The following is a 21,018-nucleotide window of genomic DNA, read 5'->3' on the forward strand; positions in this document are numbered from 1 at the left end:
TTACTCAAATGTTAATTTTCGTGGTCTAGAATAATAAGCCAAAGGAATCTTCCAAGCCAAGAAAGTATCAAACTATCAATGCTTAAAGACTAAGGATGGAAGAGGGGGATCATGCAAAATGAATAATGTAACTACTTTGACTACACATAGATATGATATATTAAAAAAATATTATTTAGTTGTATATCATTATTAAAAAAAAATTTAAATACCTCTTCTGTGGTTTCGCACTTTTTTTATTTTAGTACCATGTAGTTTAAAGTGTATTAATTTAGTATCCCGTAGTTTTATTTTTCTCTTTTTATTATCCCCTCTATTTTTTTTTCGTTAAATTAATGACACAGTTAAAACTAGAAGGTACTAAAGTGAATATTCGATAAACATAGGTGTGGTATTTGAAGTTTTTTGTATGTAATTTGATAAAATATTAACGGAGGCGCTGACGAAAAAAAAAGAATTACAGAGTACTAAATTAATACACTTTAAACCATAGAGTACTAAAGTTAAAAAGTGCGAAACCACGTGAATGATATTTAAAATTTACCCTTAAAAAAAATAATTTATTATTAATTAGTGTGCGAAAAAAAAAATATTATATCGTTATCACATTGTGTGGTGTGACTTGCTTACACAGATTATTTAAAATTAAACTTGTCCCAATCAAGGAATAGAAGAATAAATTTAAAGGCCTAATAAAAGTTCGTTTACGAAAGCCAATTCAATCAGATGAAATCGAGGAATTTTACAAAGATTAATATGATTTAATTGAAGTGACATCACCATATATAAAAATAGATAAACATTGTGATAACGATAAAGAAAACATAGAGAAAATTGTCTCAAGAAAAAAAAAAGTAAGGATAATTTGAGTAATTAATTCTAAATTTAAAATGTTTAGTCTTTATATATATATATATATATACTCACGCATATTCTCTTTTCCATTCAATATAGGATCGTTGAACTATTACAGGTTCAAATTTTTTTTTTGGGAGCTTTAATTTAATATTATCAAATAGTGGTGAGAATTGTTACTAGAGAACGATCCATGGACCATGATGCTTTAATTTAATTTTAATAATGAACCAAATATTTTTGAGTGATTTGATCATTCTATTATTCATTTCAATATAATTCAATTTCATTTTCAATTCTCATTCTAATCATGAATCAAATATCCCCTAAACGGAGTTGGCGACGTAGCAATTATATATGCTTCTTTGGTTCTTGATTCGACCCTACAAATTATATTTTAATCAAATCAATGCGATCATTTATGAAATAGAAAACAAAATGGAATATTTTCTGAATAAAGCCTGATTACTAGTTTCGAGGGGACCAAAAATATATAATATACTAGTTTCGAGGGGACCAAAAATATATAATATATTTATTTTTTAAAAAAATTATAAAGAAAATTAAGAAGACATAAGTGTTTTACGAAAAGAAATTTACTCTGATTTATATAATTTTTAAAGAGTTGAGGGGGGCCAGGACAATTGTCGGCCATCGGCACCTACACAAATTGCGGTTGCGGCCCAAATAAATTAAACCCGGTCCAAGATGTGGCCCGGCCTGGTTAGTTTTCGATCCAACGGTCCACGGTCATTGAGCGGGAAAACGAAGCTCCCTATTCGTATTACGATTTGTGTGAGCAAAATCGCGCTCCAAAATCCCCCCCCCCCCCCCCCCCCCNTGAGAAACTGCCACGTGGCGGTAAGTAAAACCCCCGGAACTCCACCCCAGAACCACCCCCCCTCTCTCTCTCTCTCTCTCTCTCTCTCTCTCTCTCTCTCTCTCCTCGCCGGAGCCGATGGAGAGGATCCACGTCGCCGTCCGAGCGCGGCCGCTATCGCCGGAGGACGCGAAGAGCAGCCCTTGGAGAATCGCCGGCGACTCCATCCACCTCTCCTCCAACCAATCCACCAAATTCGAATTCGGTTCTTCTTTTTACCTTTTCTTCCCAATTTCTAGGTTTCAAGTTTCAATTTCGATCTCGTTTCGATCTCTGTTCTATTCCATCATCATTTTCAAGTTTGTTGTCGCGTTTCCGCGCAGATCGGATCTTCGGGGAGGAGTGCAGGACCGCCGACGTCTACGCGGCCCGGACGAAGGGCATCGTCGCATCCGCCGTGCGCGGCTTCAATGGTACTCCCTGAATCGACTCTTCACCCTCCGTGTATCCAGTATCCGCTAATTTCTGAGCTCGATGATCGATTTTGTGGCATCACAATTGATTGGTCTAGTAGATTTGTCCACAGGATGATTGATTTTTTTTTTCTTTTTTTCTTGGGGGAAATTAGGGTTTTGATGCAATCTTGAATTCTCTGGAGACGACATTGTTTGGTCGTTAGAATCGATGCTAATGATTCATTTGACTGTAGAATCATCGATAAGAATGGATAGATATTAGTGGAACACTGCCCAAATGAGGGACATCGTGGCGTCCGCCGTGGGCAGGTTCAACGGTACTTCCGAAATCCACCATTCCCTCTCTGTTCATTGAGCATCTGCTAATTTCTGAGCTTGAGGGATTTTGTAGCATCAGAGAGGATAGGTCTAGTGGATTTGTGTATAAGATGATACATTGTGCCAAAATTAGGGTTTCTGATGCATTTTGTAAACTCTCATGGAATCATGGATAAAAATGTTTAGATATTAGCAGAACTATAACGCATTTTGAAATCGAGCCTTAAAAGTTTGATAGCAAATTTGAAATAGGTGCCTGAATTTTAAAGGTTTTTATTTTACTACCTAACTTTACAATATCTTCATGAAATGTTCTGTCGAGTAATGGAAATATTCTATTAGCAATTTGGGTTTTGGGTTCTCCCCCCCCCACCCACTACCCCATATCTTGTTTAGAAACTTCTGCATGAGTTGAAAATTGCCTTGACTTTATTGATATCTTTTTCCTAGAAGCTGTTGAAATGCCATACTTATTCAATTTAATTTGACGGCCATCGGACCCTTTTGTTTACTCATATGACATATCTTTTAAACAGGTACAGTTTTTGCATACGGACAAACTAATAGTGGTAAAACATATACAATGAGAGGATCTGCTGCTGAACCAGGGATTATTCCTCTCTCCGTGCATGATTTATTTCATAGTATTCAAGAGGTGGTTTCCCTTCTTTTCCTCTCTCTTATTTGTTTTCTTTCTACTCACTGTTCTGCGTGCCATCCTATCGGTCTCATAGTTCTGGTCTTAGCTATGAATTTTTTGTTTTTGGTTCTCAAGAACTTTACTCTTGCATTTGTTTGTTCTCTTGGCTTCTAATTTGCGTATAGTTTGTTTATATTTGTAGTAGGTAATTGTTTGTTTTCTCGCTCGAGCTCACTGTCCACTTTATCAACCCGAAACATGTTTATTTATGAAGTATACTTGCAGTGTTTGAAAAGGTGCGAGGCGCAAAAAGACGCAAGACCTTTCTGGAGCCTAGGCGCGAGGCGCACTGCGAGGCGCGCCTCAAGAAGGCGAGGCGCACATTTACTAAATCTAATTTAATTTGATATTCCACATTAAAAAAACTCCAAAATAACCATACAAAAGTAAAATAACTATCAAAAAGAAAAGAAATTTGTTTTGCCAGGCTGAAGCTAGCAGCATCAGCGTTTTTGGATTCCAATTCCAACAAGAAACTCTTAAGGGCTTGTTTGGTTCATCTATTCTGGGAATGGAATGGGAATCGATTTGATTAAATCCGGTTAATTTTGTTTGGTTCGCATGAATCGGTTTGGGATTCCTATTCCGGACTGGAATGAGAATGGCCCATTAGCCTTCAACTTGATTCCGGTCTTCTAGCCCGGATTGAGATTTCATTCCGAAAGCCTACTAAGTTCTCGAAGCCCATGTGACCGTCTCACCCTCCTTCTCTTCACCCCTTTCTCATCAAAAAAAAATAAAAAACCTATCCCCTCTCAAAACCCTATCCCTAACCCACATCAATAAAAGTTTTTAAAAATAAATTTAATTTTTTTTGGAAAACTTATTAGAGAATAGTATTATATTTTTCATAAATTTTAAATAATATAAATTTATATTTGAGAGTAAAATTAGGATTATAGTATCCTATAATTTTTTTAGTTTATACGAACCAAACAATGAAATGTGAATAACTCATTCCAATTCCCAATTCACAAATAAACCAAACGTCTTGAGGGAGTGGACCATTCCAATTACCATTCCAATTCATTCCCATTCCATTATCCATTTCAATTCCACCCTTGAACCAAACAAGCCCTAAATGTTTTCATTGCCAAACACTTGGCATCTGCCCTAGATGAAAAAAAAAAAACATTTGGGAAAGAATAAAAAAATCTTAAAAGGAATCAAATCCTATAAATAATAACTAAAAACAAGTTCAAAACAAAATACTGGATCAAGAAATATGCAATCGAANCCTATAAATAATAACTAAAAACAAGTTCAAAACAAAATACTGGATCAAGAAATATGCAATCGAAACAAAAAAAGTAAAAACATATGGGAAAAAAAAGAAAAATCTCAAAAATACATCAAATCCTGAAAAAAATAACTAAAAAATAGATTCAGAGGAAAAATATTGGAGTATAGAGGTAATACTTACTTGATTGCTGCTTGTTCTTGCTTTTTTGCTGCCGCTGCTCCTGTTTCTGCTGCTGCAGTGCCGCTGCAAATAAAAAAACTGATGCTGCTCTTGACAATGGATGCTTACTTAGTGCTGACCACTGCTCCTCCTTGCTTCTTCCTACTGCGGATGCTTGCTGGATGCCAAGTTGCCCACGGACAAAGAAGGGATAGGGAGAGGAGGGCGGTAGAAGGAGAGGGCAGTAGATGATTTCATTAGGGTTTTTTTTTTATGTTTCTTATAGAATCTTTTACTAAGCTTATCGGGTTAAAACATAAAATTTATATCCGAAACCCAACAACCCGAAAACCTTAATCCAAAATCCAAGAAATATTAAATATGTTGAGGCGCGCGCCTTATGTGCGCCTCGCGCCTCGCCTGAGGCGCGCGCCTCAGGGCCTAGGCGCGCGCCTCAGCAATAGCTCCTCGCCTCGCTATTGCTGAGGCGCTGAGGCCCGAGCCTCGCGCCTAGGCGCTGAGGCCCGCGCCTCGAGCCTAGGCGCTGAGGCGCACACCTCAGGCGCGCCTTTTCAAACACTGTATACTTGTCAATCCTTGCTGAAGAATTACATGTACTGTGATGCATTATTGTAATTCATGAGATGGGAAGTACGTAGAAGTATAGAACATTCAAGTACTAAGAATTGCTGGTACATGGCAAGGTTGTGGTTGCATGCAGGAGGATAATACAGGTTTGGTGGTAACCATATGATAGGGAGATGAACAGTGTAACCCAAAATGATTTAAGAAAGAGACATATAAGAAGATAAGGCAGGCGTAGAGGGATCAGTTTGAGAGGTTGAGCTTGGTTGGTGACACAGGTGACTTTAGATTGAGGTTAAATGGCTGTTGTGGAAAACGAGCACCGTGGACCTTCATTGAGTTAGGCCCCCTCTATTGAGGTCCCTTTTCACGATTATGCAACCTTGGTTGTTCATCCAGTTACCGCTACATTATGTCTTTCATATTGCCTTGTCAATATCAAATTCCTGATAGTTTTTTTAGTTTGAGTTTCAGAAAGTAAATTTAAAAATGATATGTGGACTATATATTGTTTATCCTTGTTTTTGTGCTCTGATAACTTAGCACCAAGGACAACATATTGGCGTCGACCGATATTCATGTCTCGTGTAGTGGTCTGTTGTATATCACTAATTCATGTGGCCTTACATGTCATCATTACTTTCTTGTACCTTAGGATGTAGATAGGGAATTTCTTGTTCGCATGTCGTACATGGAGATATACAATGAGGAAATCAATGATTTACTGGCCCCGGAACATCGGAAGCTACAAATTCATGAGAACCTTGAGGTGAATTTGAACTTTTCTGACCACACAATTGTTTTCTCTTCATTATACATGCATTCCTGCATTGTTTACAAATCTTTGTCTTTGAAGAGGGGTATATATGTTGCTGGTCTGAGAGAAGAAATCGTTACCTGCCCTGAACAAGTCCTTGATCTTATGGAGTTTGGAGAATGTATGGTTTCTTTACTTTATCTTTTTTTATTTTTCTTGGCCTTTTCCGTTGTAACAATTGAAAGATTGGACAACTGATGCAGCTCATCGTCACATTGGAGAGACAAACATGAATCTCTATAGTAGTAGGTCTCATACTATATTTCGCATGGTACAGTTTTATTTTTTTTGTTTCTTTTCTTTATTTCTTTAGCTATACGAGTTCTTTTCCTTTATGGTAAATACTATTTGAATCGTATTGCAGATAGTTGAAAGTCGAGAAAAGGTTGAAGACAATGACTTGGGTGACTCTTGTGATGCAGTTCGTGTATCTGTTCTTGTATGTATAGACGGCCAGTGTAGTTTCACATTAGGTTTATTTTTTCTCTTTTTCCTTTTTTATCTGTTAATGTGAGAATTCTCTTATGCATATGTTTAACTAACATCTACTTCAGAATTTAGTGGATTTAGCTGGATCAGAACGTGCAGCGAAGACCGGTGCAGAAGGTGTACGCTTAAAGGAGGGTTCTCATATTAACAAAAGCCTAATGACACTTGGGACAGTCATTAAAAAATTAAGTGAAGGTGCCGAGAGCCAAGGGTAAGTTGTAGCGGCTTCCCAAAGGCCACTGTCAGCTGAGATAATATATTGGGGCTTTCGCACACTCACTGACCTTCACAAATATTTACATATATAACCTTGTCAAGTCTAAAACTTAATGTATACACTTCCATAACAAGCGTTGCTGACAAAGTACCATTATCTCAATTGGGGAGTCATACCAATTCATGAGGGGCATATTTGAAAATTCATATTTTGTGGGGATATGCAATAGATGATTTCAAATATCTCTGTACTGTAGGATATTCCTTATGGTGAATCTTGATTACAGGGGTCACGTGCCTTACCGGGACAGCAAACTTACGCGTATTTTGCAGCCTGCTCTTGGTGGTAATGCCAACACGGCCATCATTTGTAACATAACTCTTGCACAGGTGCATAAACTTTACTTGTGTTCATCTCAGTATGGTATTCATCACTTTGTGTTTTATGCCATACTACAATGATGTATTCTCAATTGCACTTGTCTAAACATTGGCTCTATCTTATTTGAGTTGGCAGGTTCATGCTGATGAGACAAAAAGTAGCCTCCAGTTTGCAAGTAGAGCTTTGCGTGTTACAAATTGTGTTTGTGTGAATGAGGTCTCTTTCGCTAGTGGAATTGCTAGTTCTCTCTAGATTTGAGATATTTGATTCTTGGTATATCTAACTGGTTTGCTGTTTGCTTGATAGATTCTCACAGATGCTGCTTTGTTGAAGCGCCAGAGAAAAGAAATTGAAGAGCTTCGAGCAAAATTGCTGGTTTTTTTTTTTATTTGTTATTATGTTCTTTGTGTTTGATACTTCTAGAACATCCAATAATAGAATTTTCCTTTCCCTTCGAATAGAGTTCTCACTCAGAGCACTGGGAAGAAGAAATTTTGAACCTACGAAACACACTGTTGCAGGTTAAATTTATTCTTATGGATTGTTCATCCTTCATAGGAGAAAGCTCTTTTTTATATTAGCAAAATGTCCTTAAAGTTGGAGACTGTTTGCTAGAGTGAGCTTGAGAAGGAGAGGATTGCTTTAGAGTTGGAAGAGGAAAAGAAAGCTAAAGCTCATCGGGAGAGGAGATTGCAAGAGCAGGCAAAGAAAATTGCAAATCTCAGTTCATTGGTTTTATATTCAGAAAGGGACGAGAAGGCTGCAACCCTAACAAAGGTTCCTTTTTTCTTTCCTTTTTTTTTTTGCCTGCTTCCTAGCTGCTTGTTGCCATAGCACACTCATGAAGATTCTCTCTCTCTCTCTCTTTTTTCTTTTTTCTTTATGTAACTTATTCATTAGTTGTTAGTTTTCACTTTTTAAGAGTGTCCTGTCTTGTAAACATTTTAGCTAGCCTAGCTTGTTATGGGTTGCTTTGGAAGCGTTAGCTTGGCATAGTTTACCTTTCTATCCTTGGAATTTGAAATTTTGATGGCAGTTTTATTTGTTTGGCAAATTCATGTGTAGTGTTAGTTTGTCAATCAATTGAAGTGCCAGTATTGTTTGTCAATCAATTGAAACATTTCGTCCACATTTTAAGAAGACCAGACTTTTATCATATGCCACATTAGGTTAAAATATTCTCTCTCTTATATTTGATCCCTTATCTTTCATTGAAATACCCGAGACGACTTATTTGGTTATGTCATCCATTGGTGCCTTTTCCATTCAAAATCTCTGATGTCTGCCAGCAACTGAGCATATTAACTACCAATCAACAGAGATTGTGGGCGAAAAATAAATCCAGGTATGACTTAAAAGAATTTTGGCAAGTTCAGAGACCAATCTGTTTAAGGGTATAGTCAGGACAAAAATTGTAAATTGTGGCTGATGTGTTTTTAAGTTTGACATTTTTTTTTTCAAAAAATTTATGAGCTTTTCAGTTTATTTGTTTATTTCCTTTCCTTTTCTTTCCATATATCATTTTACGTTTACTACTATATGTCAACTGAAACTCAATTTTACCAATTGATTTTTCATATCCATGCAGAATAAAAGAAGGGTAACATGGTGTCCAGGACCCTCCTCGAATCAGTTAATGGATGAGGTATAACAGTTGTGATTACTCCTGTATTATGTATAATTTTTTAGGCTGTAAATATATGTTCGTCAGATAGATGTAGTTTTGTTATTGCTTCCAAGGCTCTTGTTATGGCTTATTCTTGTTAGAACTCGCTCTTCCTTCAATTAATGCATTGAAGGTCCACATTTTTGTTCGTTTTAGTTTTCGTCTTCTGAACATACATGCCATTGGTTTTGATATTCTTTATGTTATTAGCCAATGCAATGAAAAAGTTGAAATATTATGGGTTATACTGATTTCATTTTATCGGCTGGAATCTACTCTAATTTATTATCTGTTTCTACCCTGCAAAAGGTGAACCTATTTCAAGTTGCTTTGTCTTCATGTTTCTTTTTTCCCTAGACAATTTGGAAGAGCCTGTACCTTTGTTCCTTCATGTTTCCATCGACTTGTTTAATGCACAAGGTGAATGAATGGTATGTTCCAAGTCAGCAGGGCCGGGAATTTGCTGATCTAAGATAGAATAAACAACATATTGTCTATCAGAAATTAGTTCGAGAGCGAAGTATTTCATTTTAGTCGGAATCAGCTCAAACATCTCAAGGACAAACTTCATTGAAAAACGGGTATACAGCAATTAGCAACATTTAAGGATCATTTATTAGCATGTGTTGTTTCCTCTATGGTTTTATGATCTTTTGTATACATTGGCACAAAGCACTCCAAAATATCACCTAAATATATACAAATTTATTATGATTATTCTAATTTATATATTGATGTTGATCTTTCTGAAAATGAGACTTCTCAGCTGATACTTAGTCTAAAACTTGATGCCGCCAAACTAGAAACACTGAAACAGGGAAGTGAAACCAACATTGTGAACTTTTTAGGGGCAATTTTTTAGCAAGAGGAATACCTTTAGATAATTTACTTCTTCTACAAGCTAGACCATACTAATACTTATTCTACTCGAATTGCATAGTTAGCATCTTTAAAAATTAGAAATGTCGTATTTAGTGTTTGTCATTGAATGCTTGATGCAACTTTATTTGAGTTGTCTTCAGGTGTTCACTTATGATAAAGTAGCTATGGCAAGAGAATCTACCGGACATGAGCGACGCAGGGGCTTGCTACCACCTTTTGAAAAATTGATGCAAGAAAATGAGATTGCTGAGGATGACCTTTCGGATAAAGATACTGAGGATATTTTTCTTCCTGATGTGCGTTCTCTCTTGCATGTTACAAACAGAAGAAAAATAAATGTCAATGCGACTGATTCCTTCTTGGTGTGTATACTGTTTACATTTTCTCTTTAACAAATTGTTTAGATGTTTCAAATTGGTTGATGTAACTTTTGTCATTGTACTTGCTAGGAAAATGAACAGCCGGTGAACCAATCAGAAATTGTAGATCAAAACCTAGAAGATTATGATACCCAGGTTCTTATTCATTTCTTATTTCATTTTGTGTTAGATGCTTTGCTATTCTATTTAAGGATATATATTCTCATGCAGAAAAAACCTGGGGATTTTGAATCTGAAGTGTCAACAATTAAATTGGAGTTTGAACACACTCCTGGAAGGACTATCTCTTCCATAAGCCGAAAAAATGGAAGAAAAAGCTTAACTATGAGAGAGTCAGAAGCAATCCTCGTGATCAAGCAACTCCAGGATCAGGTTATTCATATCTAAATCAACAATATGTTCCTTGTTTAGACTGAAGTTGCATTGTCATGATGCTGTGTTTCTTTTGGCAGATTAAATCATTAGAAATGGAGAAGGCTTCAATTCAAAATAGTTTGGATGATGTTCTTGAGTTAGCAACTAAACAAAACCTCTCTTTCAATGAGAAGTATGATGAGGTAAAGAGTGCTATGCTTTGTAGTAGTTTGACTCATTAAATCAACCTTTATCATACTAATTTTCATGACGTGAAATCGCTTGTCCTATGACTTTATGTTATTTATTTTTTGATGTCTCAATTTAGTTTCTATATTGAGTGTTTTGAAACAGTTTGTGAAAATACCAAGCAAGGATTGTCTTGCTGCTCAGGATGGTGAGCATATGCCTTGACAAGTAAACCATGCTACAATAGCTAGTTTAGTACTTCCATCAATCCTTCCATTTGAATATTTTTCCTTTGTCAAAGATCGACGGCGGACTCAAATTTTCATGATCAACTAAACTTTGTATAAAAATACCCACTGAATGATACACAAGCTACACGAAAAAAAATCCACTGAGCTTTCTGTTACCAATTCTTTCTATACAAAGTATTGTATAGTTTACAATACCTTATTCAGGTAGAACACAATCTACCCCAATTCATTAGTTTCTTCTTAGCCAGATGATTTCATTCTACCTTGATATACTGCAATAACCTGATTAAACTAATTAATTTTTTCTGATTTTTGATGTTTAGATAATATATTTTGACGATTATAATTCACATGGAAGTGGACTGTTTTTCCTAATCGTGTTTTAAAGGTTGATGCTCTTGAAACAATTCTTGTTCAGATGTGTCATAATAGCATATAAGAAGTAGTCTGGATATTTGTGATGCAGACCGTGAAAGTGAGTAAATAATAATTGTTTTTCTGTTTTTTTTTTTCTTTTGGTTTCTTTGGCTCACATAATACTACTAGACTACATTTAGTAGACTACCTACTTTCTGTGAATTCCATTCTTCTTTGATATTGTATTATCCATTCAACTTACGTTACGTTTCTCTGTAGGAGTTATGCGTGTTTTTCTGGCACGTGTCATTTTATTCTTCTTCAATCAAATATGTGCGTCTTTTTTGTGATTATTTCTTTTTCCTTGCATGTAGCTCCACCAAGAGGCTCTAAAGGCACATGAGGAGGCTAGACTTGCTTGTGAGCAACTATGTTCAGTTGCACCTGAAGAATCTTATGAAGTATGTGCATCACTGTTTTTATATACATTTCAATTGACTCTTTAACCAATTCTAGAAGGTGCTAGTGATTTTTATTATGCAACACTCACAGCATTCCCTTCTTTTCTTTTCTTTTCTTTTTTTTTTTTTCAAATTTCTCAGGAACTTGCAGCTGGTCCCTCCACTTTATTAACGGAAATCGATAGCGTAGTACTACACGTTGATCAATCAAGACAGACTGTTGACGATGTTCTATCTTTTGTTGAAGAGCTCTTCCAGTACTTCTCCAACCTTTCAGAGATGTTACTGGTACCACTTATAGCTATTATTGCAGTAAGATAGATCCGTAATATTAGCATCGAGTGATTTGCACATTTTTAGTAATGCTAGGTCTAGTTGCTTGTTCCCATCAATTCAAAACAAACTTGTACAAACATACTTGGGTATATCTCATAAACTTTTGTGGTTGTTAACTATTTACAAGTCATACAATTTGCCATCTGATGTGAAGTGGTGGTGGTGATTGTTATCATTATAATAGTTTGTTGTGTTTTTCCGAAGAATGAACTATTACTTTTATTAATTATTATGATTGCTGCATTTAAAACCTATTTATGTGAAAGACTGATCTTCAAAAGGTTCATGGTTCATGGCCAGTTTCTTTTGCTGTGACAACAGATGAGGAGGTGCTACAGTTTGTTGATAAATTCTTTTTTCCCAACTTTTACATATAATAAGGGTGTAAGATGTGAAATCCTCCCAAAAATCATACAAGATCCATATTTTGACTTATGTTGTGTCCCGTTCTGTAGTTTTGTTGTTCATGCTTTTCCCTCCCTCTGTTTTTTGAGAGCTGCTTACAGATGTAGGCTTTATTTTTGCAGATAACTGGGTTGGTGAATCTTCCGTCGTTTCATATCTTTCATGTCTTTTTTGTTTTTGTTTTTGTTTTGTAGGAACAAAAATCATTTGCTTGCCAAGATATGATACAACTAAGATCCATCATCAGTGGACATGAGAAGATAAACGACTGCATGATGAAAAAAATTAATGAAGCTGTGTTAGAGAAGGTGTGACTGGCGAATATACCCAATCTGGCTTATGATGCTTCCTGAAAAATGAAACTTTCTAACTATGAATTTTGATCTATTGCAAGTGCAGAAGTTTTTACATGATCAGTGTGTGGATTATCAGAATGAAACTCAGAAGCTGAAGTCCAATCTAGACTACTCTGAAAAGGCTATGGCTGTCAGTGACAAGTTCAATTATGTCTCCTGTATTTTCTCTCTTTTCTGAGGCCTCATTTTATTCTATAGGCTTTTCATTTATGCTAGGAGCTCAACCTTCAACATGACTTGGAGAAGGATAGCATCTGTTGTCAACTACTCAATCTTCAGAAGGAAGTTACATCCATGTCATCGTCTTCTTTAATGAAGGAAAAGGAATCTCTAAGAAAGGAGCTGGATAAAACAAAATCAAAGCTGAAAGAAACTGAGTCCAAGCTTAAGAATTCCATACAAGACAAGATAAAACTCGAGGTTACTAAAGTTCTACTGTTTATGCTTTATTAACTAGTTCATGGGACGTGTCATTGTCATCAACCTTTTGCTTTTCCAGAGTGAGAAAGCGCAGGCGGAACGAGAAATAAAGCTCTTGCATAGCCAAAGGGCTATTCTTGAACGCGACATTAGGAAACGTGAGTCTCTAATTGACAAAAAGCGTGAATCAAAATTACCTGACTTTCACAAGCCAAAGGAACATACTGGGGTGGTTGACCAAGCTCTTCAGGTGCTTTTTACTGGCCTTGAAATGTAGATCTTACTATCTTAAGATTAAAGCTATTTTGTTTTATTTTTATTTATCAATATGTTATTATCTTCCCTACAAATCCCCACATAAATTTGACAAATATTGTGCCTATCAGATAGTATTGTTGAAGTTTCAAATTTGAGAAAGGGTCTAAAATAGAAATAATTTTAATGTCATATTATCACCTGACGACTGACGTGATGCCAAATTTCTGGTGGAGAGAACTCAAGTGAAAGATTTACTTGCTCTTGCTGATTATCGTTTAGACGAAGGCAACATAGGAGTGACCGTCTGAAAATCCATAGATATGGAAACTGTAGAATAGATAAATATAGCAGCTTCTTATTTTGGAATGTGTTCTTGAAGGATTAATGTAGTTTCTGAAATATCTTGGAGGTTATCATCTTTTACTGTTATTGATTTAGTACCAAAATTAAGAAGAATAATTGTACAACCTTGACCAGCCACTTTTGCATGATCTAAAATGAAAAGCAGGTCCGTACTACTGTAAGCCTCTAAATTCCTCCCTCAGGACACTTACCTTGCCATGGGGACTGGGTAGCCGTAACTTCTACTGGTCCTTGGTTATACCTCCTAATGAGAATTGACATCCTTGCGCTTTGCCAATGTGATCCCCATTACATATAGACAAATCTGTTAAGAAGCTCAGCTCATTCTGTGGAACTAGACCAGCTATAAATGTTGGCTTATCTGCCAGTCACATGTGTTGGATATAAGAATATAAAAACATTGTTCTTTAGCAGAAAAGCGGTTGTTTCATATAATTTAACAACATGATGTCTTCTGCGCAGTTGAAAGCTATGAAAAAATATGCAGGAAATTAGTTGTAGTTTTCGCCATGAGGGTGGTTTGAGAGTAACCCAGGTTTTATATGTTCTAAAACCTAGCAGAGGCTTATGACAACATATACAAGTATCCATAGATTAATGTCAACGAATGCGTCAAATCAGTACCTTGTTTTTCTCTTTTGTTTGTTCTGATAAAAATATGCTTAGAATTGTGCCATCTGAATCTCATCGTGCTTCAATACTAGCATAATATTTACTCTTTTCTGTATTTTGTCATCGCCTGTTAAACATCAAGGATGATTACGAAAAGCTTGAAGTTCGTGCTTTCGAGATGGAAGCTGAGATAGGTTCTCTGCAAGATGCTTTAATCAGCACGATTGCAGAGAAAGAAGAAACAATTGCTAGGAATGAGTTCTTGTGCTCAGAACTGGAAACTTTTGCAGACAAGATGAGTTCAGCAGATTTTGAAATAAATTCCTTGAAGGAAGAGATCTCTATGTTGGTATGCACTACTTTTTCTGTAAAACTATGTCTTTGCTTTCTCCATCAATTTCTACTTATGAACTGTAAATACCTACTATGTAGATGCAAAAGTTGGCTGCATCTGAATCCTCTGTTAGAAGTTTGGAAGGATCTCTCAATACCTCATCAAAAGAAAAAGAAGAAATGGCATTGGTACTACACAAACTTTTACTTATAATAGGGAGCCACCAGTTATTATCAATTTCATTGAATAATATTTGATTTTTTGTTCAATATATTGCAGCAACTTACAGATGCCCTTCTAGAAATGGAGGCTGAAAAGTCAACTTGGTTAACCAAGGAAAAAGCTTTCATTGAGGCCAATGAAAGGGTGAAGATATCCAACAATGAGATATGCAGGTTATCAGAAGATCTACGGGAGGTATTTTCTGATTTACACATTGTCCTTAGCAAGTACTCTAAAAGAGCTTATGTTTGTTTCCTGCTCAGATCAGGCTATTTTCAATGTAACCCAAATACTAGGAGTTGTCATTTTTGTTTAGCTAAAAGTTGAGGCGGTAATTCTGAAATAATTCTTCTTTTGATAAAAGTTTATGCTTGTTATTAGAAGGTTTTGCCATTTTGCTAACTTGGATTGATGCATAAAATCTGATTTAGCAACTAATGATTGCAATCCTTGTTATATGAATTGAAACTATATCTTTTAGCTCAATCATTTTTATAGGATTTAAAGCAAGACGAAAAAAACAAGGAACTAAGTAGCTGAAGAGATTGTTGCATAATGTGATTAACTGAGGAGAATGAACCTGTCTAATATTCTAGGGTTAATATCTGTATCTCAAATTTTTCATGCTATGGATTTTCCTGACATCTCGAATAGATGACTAGAGGTAACAGGCTGGAGACTAACTATTAACTCGGATTTTGGGCCTCACTAGGGTATCTATATTATCACCAAAGTACTGAATGTTACTTCAAGAGGTACTGAAACTTGAAAGATTTCTCACTGAACTTTAGCTGCTGCTCCTAGGGACCATAAGGAGATCTCTTTAGAGAATATAGTACTAGTTAATCCAATAATGAGTAAGACTTTGTAACTTCCAAAGGCTTTATCAGATTTTTACAAGTCGCCAAAACTTTTGATTGATTCCTATGTGGAAAATATATGTTGACATGCATGCATACATTGTTCCACACATATCTCTGCTAGGTAAACTGAATTTCAATGATGGACTACGGCCTATTAGCACAGACTTATTTCTAATGACAATCTTAGGGTTTTCTGAGATGGAAAAACAATAACAAGTTTATGAAATTTTAAAACAAATGCAAAACACAAAAGATCCCTAAGATGTATGTTAATGCACATATTTTGGTGTGCTAATGGAGCCCAAATTGTGCAGGGCATATCAATCACTTTATGCTATGCTATCATGTACATGGTGAGCATGGGGTATGCACTGTGCTTTGGCTTTCTTCACAACGCATTTTGAACATGTGGTTTTCTTATCAGTTAAAAAGAAATTACCTAGTGCACTAGATCATTAATTTGTTAAGAATCAGGCAATAAAGACATTTCTACTTACGTGATTTAGTACATATTTAGTACATATCTTACTGCTGTCTGTTTTAGGTTTTCACTGGTCTTAAAACTTACTTTTTCTTTTTCCACATCAATGATCACTTTACGAATGTTTATCATCAGTGCTTTATTTTTAAAGAAGTTGGTGTTGTTATGTAGAATTCACGCCAATGTAATTACCTCAAGGGTAGCCTAGTGTAGGTCTTACAATTTTCTTATGAATAACTCACAGTCGATTCTATGTCCTTTTCTTCTCATGGTTAATATCTGAGTAGGCAAGGCGTGAGCTGGAGTCATGCAGAGAACAATGTAGAGCTCTTGAAGAAAGATTGATGATCTACAGCGAAAATGCTGAAAGAGAGAAAAGTTGCAAGTAAGTCGCTTATGCTTTTTGTTTCCTGTCATGAATGCAGCATTTGTGACCGGCAGCCTTAAACTTGACAATGTAATGGTTTTTAAACAACATATTAAGTTTGTTTGGTAATGCCTCCTTTTAATTCGTCATTTATGTGTTGACGTATATAGGAATTTTGCACTTGACATCTCTTTCCATTTATGTCTTCTGTCCTTTTAATTTGTCATGCAGTGCGCTAAGTTCTTCTGAGGTTCCTCAGCAAAGAAACGAGCATAACACTGATGAAAGTGTCGAGCGTGAGAATGTAAGTGCGTTCATTTTCGTTTATCTCTCTGTGGATCTATTTATGTGAAAAATGAGAATGATTTTTATAAACACTAGGAAAAGTCTGGATGCCAATCTTGCATGGAAGTTCATGATCTGCGGGAGCAACTTAGTGTTCTTGCTGGAGAAAGAGATAGATTATCTTTTCAACTGATGCAGATGGATACAAAATTAGGTTTGCTGAACAATTATGAGGTACTGATTGTCTTTCCCTCATGGAAGTTATAAACTTGCAGGTTAATTGCTCCAAAGGTTCCCAAACTTTTTTGGTTTGGTCCTCAACCTTATAATTATTACAGTTGCATTCCTAACCTTTGCGTCTTACTTGTTGGCTTAAATGGGCCAGCATCCTGCCCTGTGGCGGGAGGCCATGTGGGCCTAGTCATGTTCGAAATGGCGTGAGGCTGGGTTGGGCCGAGTTATGTTCGAAGTGGCGTGAGGCTAGGTGGGCCGAGTCGCAATCGAGACCCGTGGGTGCTGTTTCTGTACGCTTTAAGTGAATTGGTTGCGTATTTCTAACAGCTCGAGCTTTCGGGATTAATGGTTAGCGCCAACGATCCGACAAGTGGTATCAGAGCCAGAGGTCACGGGTTCGATTCCCGCATGCTGCAAATGTGTGCAGGTGCTGGAGGGGGGATTGTTGGCTTAAATAGGCCAGCATCCTGCCCTGTGGCGGGAGGCTATGTGGGCCTAGTCATGTTCGAAATGGCGTGAGGCTGGGTTAGGCCGAGTCATGTTCGAAGTGGCGTGAGGCCAGGTGGGCCGAGTCACAATCGAGACCCGTAGGCGCTGTTTCTGTACGCTTTAAGTGAATTGGTTGCGTATTTCTAACAGCTCGAGCTTTTGGGATTAATGGTTAGCGCCAACGATCCGACATTACTCTGTCCATTAAATTCCTTGGTTAAGTTGGACAGAGATGCCCAAGTTAGATGACAATTATGTGGATATTTCTGCTCAATTTAAAGGAGGAATTTAACCAAAAGATTAAGATTGTATCAGAATTTAAAGTATGAGAACGAATTATAACAATTGAAAGGTTGGGACCAAAAAGGAAGAGGAAACCAGGTGCATTTTACCTGAATTTCCATGTATCAAGTTATTAAGTTTGCGGTAAAACAACATTGAAGGTCTTTACCACCGGAAATGTGTATGTTACTCGACTTTTTTTCCTTTTTCCTTTTTTTGGATAGGATATTCAGAATCAACTTCTGGTCATGATCAGAGAAAGAGATGATTTGCAGTCTAAAAATGACCAGATGAATACTGCAATAGAAGGAGCAGAAATTCTAAAGAAAAGATATGATGACATGGTAAATCAGCTTATTTTCCTTTCAACCTAATTTGGCTCATGTTTGTAAATGGTAACAAGCTATATTTCCTTTTTTTACAGCTTTTGAAAGCAAAAAGTGACTCGGATGAATTGTCCATGAAGATCTCCAGCCTGGAAGAAAAGATGCATAATGTAAGCACCACTTGCTTTTTTTTTTTTTTTAACACTTAAATATTTTATTATGCATGATTAAGTAGCTCAGTAGCATCCTAGTTTAAGTTGTCTGCAGTATGGTTTGTTTACTTGCATTACGAACACTTTCGTTAATAATGATACAAAACTGAGCCAAACTTGCTATCATCAACACAACATCAAATAAGTCGACAGCTCCTTCGTGATTACTGTATGGTTTCAGTTCTTCCAGTTTCTTTTTTTTTTTCCAGCCCTTGCAGTGCATCTAAGCCCCAATCTTTTCAAGGTTTCTCTGTTTTGCTACTTCTGCTTGTCTATTGAAAGCACTGTTTTCATCCCTGACCCACAATAAAGGACCTATTTTCTCTTCTGTCTGTTCTTGCTTCTCTTCTAGCTTCTCTTTGGTTCATAATCACCCTATAACTACTTTCATTTGTCACAAAGTTTTGCAGCAAAATCAACTTTGTTTCATATATTTGACTAATTCTGTTGGCTTTTCTTTTTCCATGATGCATGGATTGGCAGTCTAGTGATATTTTATATGATACGGATCAAATCAAAACTTTTTACTCGAAAGCAGAACAAATCAAGGATTGGTTCATTTTGAGTTGCTACTTGTCTATCAGGGATGTACTTGTTACTCGAAAGTGGAACTTTTGAAAGTTACAAGCATCTCTGCATGTTAGTCACGTTCCGACTAGTATACAGTTTAAGCTGCATTGGATCGTTCGATTGACGGGTTTCCATGTACAGGATGCTTCGAACTACAACAAGGAGAGAACAAAGCTCCGAATACGGCTTTCGTCAACGCAGCAAAAGATGGACACTTTTCGCGGAAGATATGAAGAGGCAATAAATGAAATGAGCCTTATGAACCAAAAGTACCAAGAAGCCTCTGCCAAGCTGAAAAAGCAACTTGCGGCGTACGGAGTTGAAATACTTAGCTTGAAGAAGCAGCTCTCCGACCAAAGAATCGTTCTTGGTGCATGCGCCAGCGAAAAAAAGGATCCTTAATCTCACTCTATTGTACTATTTAAAATTTCGTGCCCAAATTGGCGTAAATGTACATGCTTTACACTAGCGCCTGCAAATACCAAATTTTTGTTGTTGTTGTTGTTGTTAAACAGCAGTATCATAATGTATGGTTTTATAAACAAAACGCATCGTAGAAATGATTCTTAGTTGATGCTCAAATCGCATACAATCATTCTCTCTTTAGCTTTTAAATTGCTTTGTTATGTATTATTTGTTTGCAATTTTGCTTTTTAGGATCGTTGCCGCAACATTTGGTTGATCTCTTGCACTTCATACAACAGTAATGTAAATGATGGTTATTGAAGCTGTTTATTCCTAACGTTGCATCTATAGGAGCTTTAAGACGAGCAAGCATTTTTCACACTAGCAATAATAATAAAAAAATTGCAGCATAATATCTCTAATAAGCTAAATACTATTTCTCAATCTTATTGGAAAATAAAAAAAAAATGAAGAGAGAACCTTTTCGAAGAAAGAAATGTAGTCTTATAAACCAAATATTGGAAAAAAAAAAAAGAAAAAAAATCTTAACTGAAAAAAAAAATTAATGCGTGCACCAAGTGCATCTGTTCATCCTGCGCACCGCACCTCTATCAACTCTCCATTTTGTTGGGTATTTTCAGTTGAACGGTCGAGATTGAAATATAATATAGAATTAGGCAGAGCTGATGAAGATACAGTGCACGAATGTTCGGATGCACCTGGTGCAAACAATATTTTTTTTTTCCCCTTTTTTCTGACACTAATATATTTGCTAAAAATGAGAACATGCATACGCCCATGCACGTCGAAACGCATGCATGCATGGACGCATGCATGCACGTCTATTTCGCCGGGCCGGCGACGACTTTGGCCTCCGACTTCGACTTGGCGAAAAGGGTGAGGTAGCCGATGGTGGCGACGACGACGAACCCTCCCATCGCCATCGCGACTGGCCCGGCCGGCATCGCCCGCCGCTGGTGCAGCACCCCGTTCGGTTGCGGCCGCGGCGGCTGCCGCCGCATTTGCTCGTGTTCATCTCCTACCATCTCTCTCTCTCTCTCTCTCTCTCTCTCTCTCTCGCTACGTACGTAGTGCATGCAAATAATGCATGCAACACTCGTAGGCTTTTTTGGAGGGTCAGAAGCTGAGGATTCGGTCTCACTACTTGACCTGTTCATTCGGGGGAAATTTACATAGTCTCCAAAAATGAACCTGAATAAATTAATGGTTTTAAATTATATTGGGCTGGGCCCAACAAGTTATTGGGCCCAGAGTATCCAGTTTATCGAGCAATAATTAATCGAGCCACGGGCTCAGTGATAAATGTTCCCATAGGAATGCATGATATGTTACTTCGAGACTCTTTAATCACTTCATAAATTATATTAAGATTATAAAATTTAATTTCTAAATAATTGTAATAATCGTTGATCATATCTAATAAAATTGATCATAAATTCAAATATTCCATCATCAAAAATTTATAAACACAAATGTCACCATACTTTCAAAAGCACAGAACATATGGTGTGTGTATATATATATACAGAGAGAGAGAGAGAGAGAGAGAGAGAGAGAGAGTTAAGATTCTAAATTTC

General features: G+C 36.7%; 1 protein-coding gene across 3 annotated transcripts; it reads left to right on the forward strand.

Annotated features, from left to right (window-relative positions):
- On the forward strand, nt 1,759-19,597 carry LOC109725531 (kinesin-like protein KIN-7I). 3 transcript variants are annotated; one of them, XM_020254752.1, is made up of 33 exons: nt 1,759-1,940; nt 2,059-2,148; nt 3,006-3,124; nt 5,812-5,925; nt 6,013-6,094; nt 6,177-6,244; nt 6,338-6,412; nt 6,528-6,673; nt 6,966-7,068; nt 7,196-7,276; nt 7,367-7,435; nt 7,522-7,581; nt 7,676-7,837; nt 8,649-8,705; nt 9,749-9,970; nt 10,058-10,123; nt 10,199-10,360; nt 10,441-10,545; nt 11,514-11,600; nt 11,742-11,888; nt 12,536-12,649; nt 12,741-12,827; nt 12,914-13,117; nt 13,197-13,367; nt 14,493-14,699; nt 14,783-14,872; nt 14,964-15,101; nt 16,538-16,635; nt 16,849-16,921; nt 16,999-17,136; nt 18,132-18,251; nt 18,332-18,403; nt 19,157-19,597. In XM_020254752.1, the coding sequence occupies exons 1-33, from the start codon at nt 1,814-1,816 to the stop codon at nt 19,415-19,417; spliced, it is 3,915 nt and encodes a 1,304-aa protein (XP_020110341.1). In that variant the 5' UTR covers nt 1,759-1,813; the 3' UTR covers nt 19,418-19,597. The 3 variants fall into 3 exon arrangements, with proteins under 3 accessions (XP_020110341.1, XP_020110350.1, XP_020110358.1); XM_020254761.1 differs by having other exon boundaries at nt 17,005-17,136; XM_020254769.1 differs by lacking the exons at nt 1,759-1,940; nt 2,059-2,148; nt 3,006-3,124; ... (1 more) ...; nt 6,013-6,094; nt 6,177-6,244 and having other exon boundaries at nt 6,382-6,446.

The sequence above is a fragment of the Ananas comosus genome, linkage group 2, assembly GCF_001540865.1.
Source record: "Ananas comosus cultivar F153 linkage group 2, ASM154086v1, whole genome shotgun sequence".
Taxonomy (NCBI): Eukaryota; Viridiplantae; Streptophyta; class Magnoliopsida; order Poales; family Bromeliaceae; genus Ananas; species Ananas comosus.